The sequence below is a fragment of the Alexandromys fortis genome, unplaced genomic scaffold (genome assembly GCF_014885135.2).
Source record: "Alexandromys fortis isolate MF-2015 unplaced genomic scaffold, M_Fortis_MF-2015_v1.1 scaffold_111, whole genome shotgun sequence".
Classification (NCBI taxonomy): Eukaryota; Metazoa; Chordata; class Mammalia; order Rodentia; family Cricetidae; genus Alexandromys; species Alexandromys fortis.
This window is the reverse complement of record NW_026067996.1, coordinates 4164594-4178213: the sequence shown is the minus strand read 5'-3', so window position 1 is coordinate 4178213 and position 13620 is coordinate 4164594. Positions and strand designations below refer to the sequence as shown.

General features: G+C 47.4%; 1 protein-coding gene across 19 annotated transcripts in view; it reads left to right on the top strand.

Moving 5' to 3' along the window:
• Positions 1-1205: 1205 nt before the first annotated feature.
• Positions 1206-13620, top strand: part of Magi1 (membrane associated guanylate kinase, WW and PDZ domain containing 1) — a 602777-nt gene continuing 590362 nt past the window's right edge. For 6 of the 19 annotated variants that reach the window (XM_050160295.1, XM_050160291.1, XM_050160289.1 and 3 more), the window contains exon 1: positions 1280-2204. In XM_050160295.1, coding sequence (XP_050016252.1) covers positions 1892-2204 — 313 coding nt within the window. In that variant the 5' untranslated portion in view covers positions 1280-1891. Of the gene's footprint in view, positions 2205-13620 lie in introns of all 19 variants that reach the window. The other 13 variants (XM_050160294.1, XM_050160298.1, XM_050160293.1 and 10 more) reach the window with 7 other exon arrangements.

Sequence of the window (13620 nt, the reverse complement as noted above, 5' to 3'; positions counted from 1 at the left end):
CTTAGAAAAGCACTCTAGAAACAAGGCTTTAAGAGCTTAAATATATGCATGTATCTTGAAAGTTCTAGAGAGACGGATTATCTCCACCCCCTAACTTCAAGCAGTAAGGACTGCGATCCCCCACCTCTAATTCTCAGACTGAAGTTTTATATGCCGCCATACAATTGTTTGCTTTGCAAGTTTCCAGTGCGCATGTATTATTCCTAACAACTGTGGGGGGTTTGCTGTGAAAGCTCTGAGAGGTCCCTTTACTGACTGTCACTCCGGTGATGCCTGAGGACTCTGAACTTCAGACTTCTTTCAATCCACCACAGAGGCATTTTCACCTCCTAAGTGGCTCCAACGCAACTCCCTTGATCTAGTAGATTCTCAACTCTGTGACCAAAGAGGAACTTTTTGGAAATCACTAAAAGGCAGAAGAAACTGCTTGGGCCACTACTGCGCCGGCCTCTTGGCGATGGAGGCAGTCCCAACCTCGCCAGCGCCCAGATCACTGCATCCCGCCTCAGGGCGGCAAATTCCGGGGTGGCCCACGCTCGTGCGTGTGCAGGACTCGCACCCTGCGGTGATCTTTAGTCCCCAAAGCAGTCTTTCGGTTTCTCGGCTTCTCCAGAAGCCAAAGAGGGCTGGCCGCTGCCCCTTTGCTAGAAGGACAATGAGAGGCTAGTGCGATCTCTTGGGTTGAAGGCCACGCTAGCCTTTGGCTTTTCTCACTCTCTGGCAGTTTTCTCCTCGTCCTAAAAAGTTGGCCCCGAAGTTTAAGGGTGGGAACGCACGTGTGGGTGCGTTTGATGGGCACAGACAGAGACGCGTAGAGGGTGTGTGGGACTTGCTGGTTCGGGTCGTTAGGGTCACAGAGACAAGAGCCAGGCTCCGCGTGTGGACTTGAACCCCTGGGCGGGAGCAGGCGCAGGAATGTGGCGGGAGACTGAGGAGCCGCGTGAGCGGTGGCGTGGCCAGGCACCGGCCGAGGGCGACGAGGAAACCGCAGGCACGAGAGTGAGACCGGCACTGAGTTCGTCTCCCAGCCCCCACCTGTTTGAAACGATTTGCAATCACCAAAGCCGGATTCTCTGTGTTCCAAAAGTTAGACAGCTGGAGTGGGGCACGCACACGTGTTCCCCAAACGGGTCTGTCTGAGCGGACGACACGGGGAGAAGAGGAATTCCAGGGGTGCAGGGAGAGGAGCAAATTGGCGTCAATGGAGGGTCGGCCTTAGGACCCCGCGGGAGGCGCGTTGGAATCTCTCCCTTCGAGGAGGAGGAGTGGGGCGGGCCTGCCTGCGGGCGGCCACCGAGCGCATGCGCGCGCGTCTCCTCTCCAGCCGGCCGCCGCGCTCCGCCGAGCGGAGTAGAATGAACTGTAACCAAACAAGCCGAGCCTTTGTATCTGCTTAAAGGGGCCGCGGCCACTTCCCTCGCGTCCCCTCACCCCCGCCCCGCGCCGCCGCGTCTCCAGGGCTCCCGGCAACTAGCTTGGAAAGGGCTTCCCTCGCGCTGAGGAGCGGCCGGCCGGCGCGGAGCAGGCGCGGCGCGTGTGGAGAAAGCCGCCGAGCAGAGAGCGGGCCCGGGCGGCGCCGGAGTGGACTCTGGTCCCGGGAGCGCGATCGGCCCCGGAACGCGGACCCGGAGGCACCGGAATGCAAACAAAGCTCGCGGGCGCCCGTGCAGGGCTCTCGGCGGAGCCCGGAAAGTTTGTTTTATGATGGCTTGAGAACGCGAGTGAGTCGGGCGACGAGGATCGAGTGGCTCGCTCCCGCGCTCGGAGAGATGCTTGTCCCGTGAGCCCGCCGCGCCGGGGGCTCGTGCTGTGGGGGCACCTGTCTCTCGTTTTAGCAGTTTTTTATTTTATTTTATTATTTTTCCTTTTGAGGAGGGACTGTAAACTCATCATGTCGAAAGTGATCCAGAAGAAGAACCACTGGACTGGCCGCGTTCACGAGTGCATCGTGAAGCGAGGACCCCAGGGCGAGCTGGGAGTGACGGTGCTGGGGGGCGCGGAGCACGGGGAGTTTCTGTATGTGGGGGCGGTGGCGGCAGGCGAGGTGGCGGGACTCCCCGGCTGCGGCGAGGGCCCGAAGCTGGCCGAAGGTGAACTGCTGTTGGAGGTGCAGGGGGTCCGGGTGTCCGGCTTGCCCCGCTATGACGTGCTGGGAGTCATCGACAGTTGCAAGGAGGCCGTCACCTTCAGAGCCGTCAGACAAGGTAAGACGGGGCGTGCCTTTGTGGGGGGGGGCGCCCAAGAAAAGAGGGGCGGCCGGAGGGGGCGCCGTTTGCACTGAATGCCGAGAGCCAAAGTTGAGGCCCCGGCCAGAGACGCGCAAAGTTGTGAGACTGTGGGCTGCGCGCCCACCTGCGTGGCGGGCAGGGGCTGGAGCTGCTCTGGAAAGCGGAGATGCTTCCCAGGTCGGCTTGGCCAACTTCTCAGCGCAGCTGCCTGGTTAGTGCTGCGCAGCCTCGTCTGCACATTGAGGCATCTGGGAGACTGGGGCAGGGCAAAGGTGGACGCTTCCCCCGGTCCTTTATGAGATGCTTAAGCTCACGGAGCTGGTTGCGTTTTCTCTTGGCACTGCTTATGTTCCCAAAACTGGTCGTGGAAAAGGGTCTGTTTGTGACTGATGGGACCTCTCGCAGCACAAAATTACTGTCACCCTGCCACCCCTTCAGGTGGGCTCGGTTATGACCCCCTGGGGACTCCTAATCCGGCCGCCTGCAGAGGCTGCATTCACCCCACAGCGGGGTGACGTCTGTGTCTCCTCCTTGTGGAGACCTACAGTGGGGGAAGGGGTGTTTAGCTCTTGGCGCGAATCTAGTCCAAGTTTACCCAGCCGCCTCTTCCTCCTCCTCCTCCTGCACCCTCGTCCTTATTGAAGATGATTGTTGATAGTTACAGTTCATTGTTAGCGTACTTTGTGTGAGAGCCTCTCTGGAAAGTGGTTTAATTGCGTTATCTCATTCTGATTCACAGCAGTGCTGTACGATCGACTTGTTTTGTAAGTCCTATATTATAATTAGTAAGCCGGCACTGACCTTCAGTAAGTGATTTGCCCAAGGTCACAGGACTACTAAAAGTTTATGAGCCTTTTCTGTTAAGCAAGGAGGAGGAGGGACTTTTGGGGATGACTTTTAGGGATTGAGTTTTGGGGTAGGGGAACGCAAATTCCTCCCCCAGAAGTCTGTAGGGTTGAAATGGATTCCGTCAAGATGCTTTAGATGCCTCCTGGCAGGGGTACGCTAGTCACTCTCAGTTTGGTCTGAGCGGCGGGCTGATTCTCTGTTTGGCCATCGGAGAATGACTGCAGTGCTTAAAGGGATCCCTCCTGCACCCCAGTGCAGTGACGCAGGTTCTCCCAGATGAAGGCACCAGAGGAGGTGGCAGAGTTGAATGTGCTGAAAAGTTGCCATATGTTCCTGTCAGGATGGCAGCAGCTGAAGGAAATGTGTCAAAGGAAAGGCTGGGCTGAGCCATTCCTCTCAGCAGCAGGCCTCTTCCAGATGACCTGAGCCGGGCTGCAGTATGTGTGTGGGTAGCCTAGTAGCTGGGCCTATCAGTCGTGTTGGGAGCCAGGGGCTGGTCTTGCTATTTGGCCTTGCCTAATGAATACGTTCCTTATGAGTTTCTCATAAAAGTCGTAACAGAAAGTGTGCAGAATAGTGTTGGTTCACCGTCGAGTGCTCGGTAGAAGCGAGCTATCGTTGTTGTCATAGTGTGGAATTTGAGCAGTCGTTTAGCTATCCCAGCTCGGAATTTAATGCCAGTCACCCTGGTGATTATGAGTTGGTAGAGCCGTTGAGAAAATACTATGTCAGACATTTATTGGGAGCACCATTAGGTTTGAGTTCAGGGCCACTTAGCAGAAAGAGTTCTCATCCTGTAGGGACTCTGGGGTGATTAATGGGTCCTAAAACTTGTGGGCAAAAAACTGCCTGAAACTGAGTTCTTCCACTGCTTAGCAAAGATTCTCTGTCTGTCTGTCTGTCTGTCTGCTTCACTGTAGCTGGGGAAAGATGCCTGTGGATTTGACAGTTTCTGTAGTGCCTCCAAGAGTCAGCTCCTTCCCTTAGGACTATCTTTTGCCAACAGAAGTGTTCACAAGGGAGAGTGGATTTGTGCTTCTGAACGTGCCTGTAATGGGCTAGGAGTGGCTCGGAATCCACTGCATTATGAATACTGTTGCGTGTGCTAATTACATGGGCACAGTTAACTTATCCAATGTTGATGTTACAGTGAAGAAGGCCCTAGGAAACAGTCTTCCTTTTCATGTTTCCAAAGTGATTTAAATTGTAGGATTTATTTGTGTCTGACTTTCTTTGTTACTGTGTCCTATTGTACCAGGTAGATAATGGTGGCCCATGGGAAGAAATGATATTTTTATGGGGTTTCCCTTTCCAGTTAGCTCCTTGCAGGGACACAGTTACTCTGGGTACTACTTGTCTGTGTGGAAATGTCACAGTCTTGTGTGAGAAGATTGTACTCTTTCTGTTGCATGGCAGTTCTCTGGAGAGACTTGTGAACCAAAGTAGTCTATAGTATATGGTAGCATATGGACTAGGAGTGGATGGTGAACCAGACTAAATGGACCCACTAGGCTGGAGTTTCTTCATTTTCAGTGTAGAGGGCAGTTGTTGGTCATAAAATGCCTAAAAATATTGTAAATATACATATGTTAGTTAGATTTATGTGCATATTATTCACCTATAGCAGAATTTAGATCTTTAAAAAAGAACTTAAATAAACTTTTAAACTGATATATACAGACATCTACACACATTTTTTTTTGGCATGTGATTGACACATGTACCCTCTCACATTCCCATCATTTAAATGAAGATAGAGACTATTTCCATTACCTGGAAATTCCCCTCACACTTCTTCTCAGTTAATCAACTCCCAGCAAAGTGCTGGTTCCTCTCACATAAGGCTTGTATTCAGATTGCTCACTACTGATTATATACTGTGGTGTCTTTCTCACCCAGGAGGTTTTGGAGATCTCATGCTGTGTATTTCCTTCTGTGGTTCCCCCCCCCCCTTTTTTTTTTTTGTTTTTTTTTTTTGGTTTTTCGAGACAGGGTTTCTCTGTGGCTTTGGAGCCTGTCCTGGAACTAGCTCTGTAGACCAGGCTGGTCTCGAACTCACAGAGATCCGCCTGCCTCTGCCTCCTGAGTGCTGGGATTAAAGGCGTGTGCCACCATCGCCCGGCTGTGGTTCCCTTTTTATTGCTGCATAGTATTCGCTAGTGTGCATTTTGCTTTTGTTTCTAGTGCACATTTGACTGTTCCACACCAAGCCGCTATGAATGTTTTGGTTATTTTCTATCCTTGCCAGTCTTTAATCATGTCCATGTTGAATTTTAATCATTCTAGTGTTTTAGGGAAAGAAAGTGATTACAGAAATGTTAAATAGGAGGTAGCTAGTTTTTTTTTATTAAGTTCTCACATTGGAATTTGCCAGGCCAGTGTGTGTTTAGTGCATGTGAGTCCTGGGTTCACACCTTAGCACCAGAGTAAAACTAGAAGACAGAATTTGTCAGGCCGGCCAGCCTAGCTCTTTGTGGTCATTCTCTTCATTAATCCTCTGAACTTGACTCAGATCTTGGAAACGTGGGTTTAGAGAGGTTGGGTAGCTTTGCTAAGAGCCCTGCTGATATAGCAGAGGTAGAGGAGAGCATAGCCCAGTGCCATTCCAGAGCCTGGGATTCTGGGTCTGAAATTGGAGTTCCCCAACTAGCAGATCTAAGCAATCAGGAATGGAAATCTGCCTCCCAAGGTGCTTCTGACTTGGAAACTTTGGGCATGGGGCTCCCCAAGGGAGTTTTCTGAATTATTGGCCTAGGATATAGCTTGAAATGGGGAAGACAGGCAGGTGGTGACCTTCTGTTCCAGAACAAGGTGTGGCAGGTATTGCAAAGTCACCTCTGTGGATTTAAAAAAATTTCTCAGTGCCAGGTGTAAGTGGGTATGCCTCCCTTTAGATCCGCTGCTTCCCCTAGGATCCGCTGCCTCCCCTTCTGATCCACTGCCTCCCTTAGGATCCACTGCCTCCCTTCAGAGCCACTGTTCTCGTGAAACTCTGGGCCACAAATGACTCAGACTCGAGGTTTAAAATGGTCTGATTGCAGTTTCTCAAAGAGTATATTATAGGTCACGCTTTTTCATATTTTTGTGGATGAGTTTGTGGTTTTGCAAATTACTCAGGAACTGAAATTGTCCTTCCACTCTCTTCTTAAGGCAAGTATGAGAATAAATAAGACACAATTTAAATTCAAACATTGGCACAAACCTTTCTCACCATAGGGTGAGGGGGTTGTGCCTCCTAGAGCTGGACATGTTCTGGGTGCAGGCTTTATTCCTCTGTTTTGGTTTGGTGTTATGTGCTTGTGTTGGTGAATCGGAATATACGAGCAGCACACTTAAAATAATTCCGTGACCATTTTCCCTTCATTTCAAAATGCACTGTGTGCCTTTCTTGTTTTTTTTTTTTTTTTTTTCCCTTGCCTGCCAATGCCTGGTCTGCATCCTTTCTCTCAGATTGTTTCCAATCAACCCCTTTTTAAGATTCCTTTTTCTCTTGGCTTTTTAAAATTTTATTTTGTTTATTTATGTATTTTGTGTGTGTGTTTGTGGGATGTGTATGTGGGGACATGTGCATGCCACAGCCTACGTATGCCACATATGGGCAGAGGATAACTTTGTGTAGTCTGGTTCACTCTTTACCATTGTTTTCTCTGGAATTGAACTCCGGGTTCCAGGTGTGTGCAGTGAATCTCTTCACCCACAGAACCATACATTACCTGACTTCCCATGTTTCTTCAGTCCGTGTCTCACTGTGTTGCTCTGTTGCTGTTAAACTCACCATGTAGCCGGGCTGTATGGAAGTCTTCTGCCCTCACCTTCCTGTGTGCTGGGATTACACGTGTGCAAAGCTGTGCTTGGCTTTTCCCTCCTTTTTGAAGTTTAGTTAAGCCTGTTTGTCCGTGTGTGGGCACATACATGTGAGTGCGGGCGTCTGCAGAGGCTAGAGTGTTGGAGCGCGTGGAAGTTACAGCCCCCCCTGACTGAAATAGGTGCCGCAAGGGCAGCCATGGATCTCTCATGCCCAGTGGTTTTTATTACTACTGAGTCTTCAAAGAGTCGCTCATTGGCTCGTGTTCATTCCTCATGTCCTCCTCCTGGTTTCCGCTGTGTGTGTGTGTGTGTGTGTGTGTGTGTGTGTGTGTGTAATGCATGCACAAGTGTGCCATGGTGCACTTGTGGAGCTAGAGGATAACTCGAGGGAGGGAGTTTGCTGCTTCCACTGTGTGAGTTCTGGAGATCAAGCTTAGGTCATCAGCCTTAGCAGCAAGCACCTTCCCTGCTGAGCTGCCTCGCTGACCCTCTTCCTCAGATCTTGGTGCTAGTGGGGAGACCTTGGCTTGTAGCAGAACTGGAACTGGGAAGAGGCGCATAGTGTTGGCTTTCTTAGTCCAGTCTGAGCTGTTGTCGGACACCACTGTAAGCATGGATGGTAACAACCCTGAGTCAAGGGGCACCCCCTTTCCTGCCGTGTTGTCGTCACCGGTTTACAAGGCCTGGCTCTTTCTGTGTCCTTCTCTCCTGTGAAAACAAGAAGCCCACCTCTACTCACCTCAGTCCCAGTGCCTAAAACTCTGCCCGGCATTCACTAAATAGGTACTCACTGAAATGTGTTCTGCCTAAGAGGACATTTCCCATGGTTTCTTCTTGCCAAGAGTTGTTTCCTGAGACAGTGTCTCACTGTGTGGCCCTGGCTAACCTGGAACTCTGTGTAGACCAGGCTGCCCTTGAACTCACAGAGGTTTGCCTACCTCAGCCTCCTGAGTGCTGGGATTAGAGGGTGTGTGTCCCAGTGATGGTCTCAGATAAGTGTGCAGCTAGGCCAGCTGTGGTCTCTGCCTTTTTTCTCTCCGTCTCTTTCCATCCTTTCTTATTTAGAATCCTACTGCATTCACCCATCACCAGTTCTTCCAGTTAGCTGACTCCCAGTATTTGTTAGTTTATTCTGGGCAATAACGGTTGTCAAAGCCTGATGAGTTATATTCAAGTATTTCTGCTTGTTGACTCTAGTAACTGAAATTTAAACAGTCTTTAGATTTAAAATTCAGATGCTCAGCAGGCAGAGGTTCCCTGCTCAGGTCATTTGGGCTCTGCTCTGAGCCAGCATCTGCGAGTGATGTTTTACCTCTGTTTTACTGAGGCTTTTTCTCTGTGAACAGGATCTATTTATTTATCTTCACCACCAGCAAATAGACTCTTTGCTACAAAAACAGCTCCAGTCCTTTCTCTCACTCTTAAATTATACTCTGTTTATATATCTTTTTTTAACTTAAACTTTCAAAAATCAGTCTATTTTTGTTCTTGGTGCCAAAAGACCCTTCTCAGAGGCGTATTTTTTAGTTTATTTTGAGGAATACTTCCATGGCTTTTATAGGAAGGAAATAGTGCAAGGACAGGCAGCCCAAGCTGTGTGTTGTTGCTTGTGACCACCCTTTGGCATTTAAAATAGATTAACTTGACCTTATGAGGCAGTGGCATACAGTTGGCTCGCTGCATTTGTCGGCATTCAGTATCCCGCTCGTCTCGGATAGCAGAATTGATGATATCCACCAAGGGGAATTAAGTGGTTTATAAGAGAAAACATTCTGACATCTCCTCACCACAGGGGTTTACATGAAGGATGTTGCTCTATAAACAGTGGTTATTTAATGCACAACATCACCCTGTGATGTCAGTGGTCCTTTCCTTGAGTGTGTATATATGTGTAACAGGATATGCTGAATTTTGTATACACTAAGAATAAAGGCTGTCAGATTTGTTAAGGGCTGACATTCATGTCTTAAAAAGTAGGTGAGCGAATCTTTGCCTGGCTGTAGTCCTCGCGTATACACGCACCATAACCTTGCCACGTCTCTTATGGGCCCCGGAGCTTTGCCGAGCTGCACTCCATGGGTGTCTGCATTGTGTATTGTTTGTTGTGGTTTCTTTTCATTGGTTCCCCAGCTGATGCCCATGGATGTCAAGGTTGGCTCTGTCTGTTGATTTCTGCTTTGTAGTCTGGGTCTCTTAGGAAAGCTCTGCTGTGTTCTGCGTCTCACTTTTCTGTAGGCATGAAATACAATTAGAAAATGTATTTAAATAATGTTTCTTATGATTAAAATAGTGATCATCTACTTTTCTAGTTCAGTAGTTAAATAGTAGAGCAGTCCATGACTGACGCTCACTCCTGTAGTCCCCATCTCAGAGGCAAAGGTAAGGTTCATAGGGAAACTTCCAAGGCTTGTGTGATCTGGCTCTTGACATCGCTTCTCTATCCCTGCCCAGTATGCAGGTCGTCACCTACACATCTGTCAGACTGGCTCCTTCATGAACTTTAAGCCTTTCTTAGATGTCACCCTCTCAGTGAGGTTTCTGTAGAGCCAGCCATGATAAGATAAATATGAACAGATTACCCAAAGGAAGTTCTTTACTTCCAACCATTATCACCTGCCAGAGTAGGACTCAGCCATCCACAAGTTTAATGGAGGCCTGAGTCTCAGTAGTTTACCCTGCAGCAATACCTGGCTGCAGGAAGGACCATAAACTAAGATTACCTGAGCACCACCCGGAACAGACCATCCAAAGGAAATGCCTAACATTCCAACTGCTGTAGATAGGATCACCTGCCAGCACACACTCACCAGGACACCCCAGACAAATGCAGCCAATCAGGGGTCCTGAACCTCAGAAACCCCTCACCCCTACCTTTATTACTATAAAACCCAACTCTAACTGAGTTCGTGGGCTCTCCGTTTATTCCAATATATTGGACGTGCGGAGAGACCGAGTTTACAAACTTGCATAAAATAAAGGCTCTTTGCTTTTACATACGGGACTCGGTCTTCTTGTTGGCTTTTGGGGGACTTTGTGGATTTGGGCATATAACAGTTTCCTCTGACACATGATTTCAAACGAAGTCCATGACACTTGTCATTTTGTGGTCCTCCCTTTTGTGTTCGTTTGACTCTGGAATAAGCAGATCGCTTAAGTATGTTGCCTGTAGAATATAAATTCCAAGAGAGCGGGGTTTGTTTGGTTCCTCATTGATGCTGTTTCCCTGGTACCGAGGGTGCTTGCTGTGCAGTACTTGTTCATATATTTGTTGTTTACTGTCAAATTTAGGATGAGAATGTAGCTCTCGAGCTCAGTTGTCTCTGCAGATTATGAAAATGTGGATAATTCATGATGGTCTGCATTAAGTTTTGTGTGACTCTTAATGATCCCTCTCTGACCGGAGCTGAATAGAGTTAGATGGGCTTCAGAACTATTATTGAAGACAGCACGTCTAGCCCATTTCAATCAGACTTGGGATTATGGGTTTTTATAGGAAATACATTTAGTCCTTTGTCTCCTGCCAAGCATAGGAGAATGGAATATGCTAGAATCTTCTTGGGGTCAAAGATAAAGTTGTACTTAACTTGCATTTTCCATCTTAGAAGGAGATTCTTGATTTTAAGGCTAATTGAATGCTGGATTTTTGTGGTGGCAATACCTAGGGTCACCAGGTGGTTGATCTATAAAATGAGACTTTATTCCACTAGAACTACCCGAGGAACTCATTGACTGCCCAAGTCACTGACCTCAGTCTGTCTTCCGTTATGTGTATCTTAAATTGAATTTCTAGGAGCACATCTGAGATTAGCATTTTTAAGTTTTATTTTCTTGGAACATTCTTTCATTGTTGCTCAAATTTGCCTATGTGGCCAGTAAAGTTGCCTCAGACTGAAGGCAGTCCTCCTCTCACAGCCTCCCCAGGGATTAGTCCAATGTGAATTGCTTATCTGGGAGGTGGTCCTAGAAAACAGGAGTAGGTGGAGGCGAGGTGTCAACCAGGTGTTTACAAAAGTCACATTGCTGAGGGATCAATTCTGGGTTTAGGGCAACAGCCCCTTGCTGAGTACATCAGGGAAGTTTGTGAGCCTTTTCACTGCTCCTGTGGTTGGTGAGAGGTTCTTCCTGCTGGCTCGCCCTATGTGCCTTCTCTGTAACTATCTCTAGTGTTGGGAGAACGAGTTATGTAAGACAATTATATTCTCATTGCTAAGGTATCAAGCCTACTGTTAGTGTAGCAGAGTGGATTGTGTGTGCTTTTAATAGAGGCACCGTTAATGTTTTCTGCAGTAAGACTAATCTTTGAGTTTGTTGGGAAACAAGGCTCGCAGCTCTCTTTATGGACAGTGGTATGATGGTGCAATTAAAAAGGCACTTGCTTATATACTGATGATAAGCCATGCTTCAAAAATTATTGCTCTATGCAGTATTAACTAGACTCAATCTGATTGTAGACTAATCCACAAATAGCAATTAATTGATGTGTTGTAATTACGATTTTAGACTCAGTCTGGCTAATGTTGCAGCTGGGCGTGAGGAGGCACGGACCTCTGTGAGCCATGATCGCCTCTCTGAAAATGGAGATGATAAAGACACTCTGTAGGGCCGATGGAGGAATAAGAGTCTGAGAATGGAACATGGCTCTGGGCCTGCACAGAGTCAATGCTCAGAAAGTGTTGGCTTCTTTTATTGTTCCCCATTTGAAGATGCTTTAGGGAGAAGAAAGTTGTTTTTTTTTTTTTTTTTTTTTTTTTCTCCAGTGGGGAGTGGAGATTTTGGTACATAGCTCTCTGTGGGAGCTTTTCAAGTTTAGAAACAGCCCTCACCTTTCTGTATGGTTCATGTGCTCTTTCTGCAGGATTGATTCAGACAAGTAGGAAGGAAGCCTGTAGATTTCCCATGTGTTTGTTGGAGGTCTGCATCTATACACATGGATGAGGAGCCAGTCCTAATGATTGTTCTGAGGTCCCAGGTTGTGATAAAGTTTGGAGCGATGGCAGGTTCCTCATTGGTGCTGGGCAGGCCAGTGTCATCATCCGTGATCCTTGAGATTGTGACCACCAAGGTTCTCTGCTTTTTCTGCTACCATGTCTGGGCTCCCATACCTAAAAATGTCTGGGGAGGTAGTGATGCTTAATGGTTAGTTATGTAGGTTTGAAGTCAGTCTGCACGGATGCAAGTCCAGTCTCGTCTTCTTCCCTGTTAACTGGCAGAACGTCAGCTCTCAGATGACAAAGTGAGTAATGCCTATGCTGTAGGGTGGCTGCCATAGTTAGTTTTCGCTAACTCAACACAAACCTAGCCATATCTAGGAAGAGGGCGTGTCAGTTGAGAAATTGTCTTCATCAGATTGGCTTGTGGACCTGTCTGTGGAGCAGTTCCTTGATTAATGATTGATGGGGGAGGGCTGCCCCATTCCTGGCAGTTATCCCAGGGAAGATAGATGTATAAGAAAGGTAGCTGAGCAAGCCAGCTTGTAGTTCTCCTCCAGTTTCTACCTCTAGACTCATGCCTTGCCTTCTCTTGGTGATGGCCTAACCTATAAGCCAAGTAAACCCTTTTCTCTTCAAGTTGCTCTTGGCCACTGTTTTGTCACGGCAATACATAAGCAAATTACTATGGTGACCGTGAGGACTACACGAGATAATGTCAGTAATCATAATCAGCTGTGTTAATTTTTAGTGGAAAAGTAGAAACCCTGCACATTGAGTTCCCCTAAGGCCGTAGTTCTTCACTGGGTAGAATTGTGCCTAGTCCTTTGGGGTGCCTAGTCCTTTGGGTGATATTGACACCTACTAAATAGAGGTTAGGAAAATTGCTAAACAACTTGCAATGTACAAGAAATTTATCAAAACTATCACTGAGGCTGGGGTTGAGAAAGCCCGCTCTGAGGTATCTCGTCTTCGAGAGACTGGGAGTCTGAGTTAGGAATGGTAGACCAGTGATGATAATGCCTTTGAACTTTTCTGAGTCTTGGGTTAGAGAGTTTGCTTGGGTGTACTATCTTATTCTCCTCCTAGCCATGAGAGGTCACATTAGTCCCTGACAGCCAGGCTCAAGCTTACATCAAGCTGGTTCTACCTGGCTACCTTGATTTTCCACATTACAAATATCTGGGGCCCTCATGTCCTTCTGTTGGGGATTAACGTGAAAGTACATGTTTTAGACAGGTGTCAGACACAGTACGATATGCTTAGTGATCTCCCTGAAGATAGTTCTAGAAATAAAAAAAAAAAGCATTCTCCCAAATTTGCCAGTCAGAAATCAGAATGTGCTAAGACATATCCTCAAGCATCTCTGTTTATTTGCCATAGGCGCCTGCTCCTTATGATTTATGTCACTAATTCTGTTGGCTTCCTTCCTCCTTGGTACTGTTTTCCATGCCTGTGCCTTGTAATTGTAAATCTGCCTGACTGTCTTCTTCGCTGCATATGTGTTTCTTGTAGGAAGCATCCTTGTTTTGTGTATTGTAGAATCTTTGCTCTGTGCAGGTACTCGGAATCTCTGCTGAAATGTTCAGAGGGTTAAAAACTAGACATGATTTTTACATAAATTCTTGCCTAAGATCTTGTTGGCGAGGAAATCCACTTTTTATTTTTAAAACATATTAAATATACTTAGCCATATGTCTGACTTTTCTGTGATGATTTAAGATGGTTGTCTGCCAGTTGTTACAGCATTTTGAACTGTGGAGAAAATATTGAATTAATTGTGTTGGAGGTCTTAGCATGCCTTTATT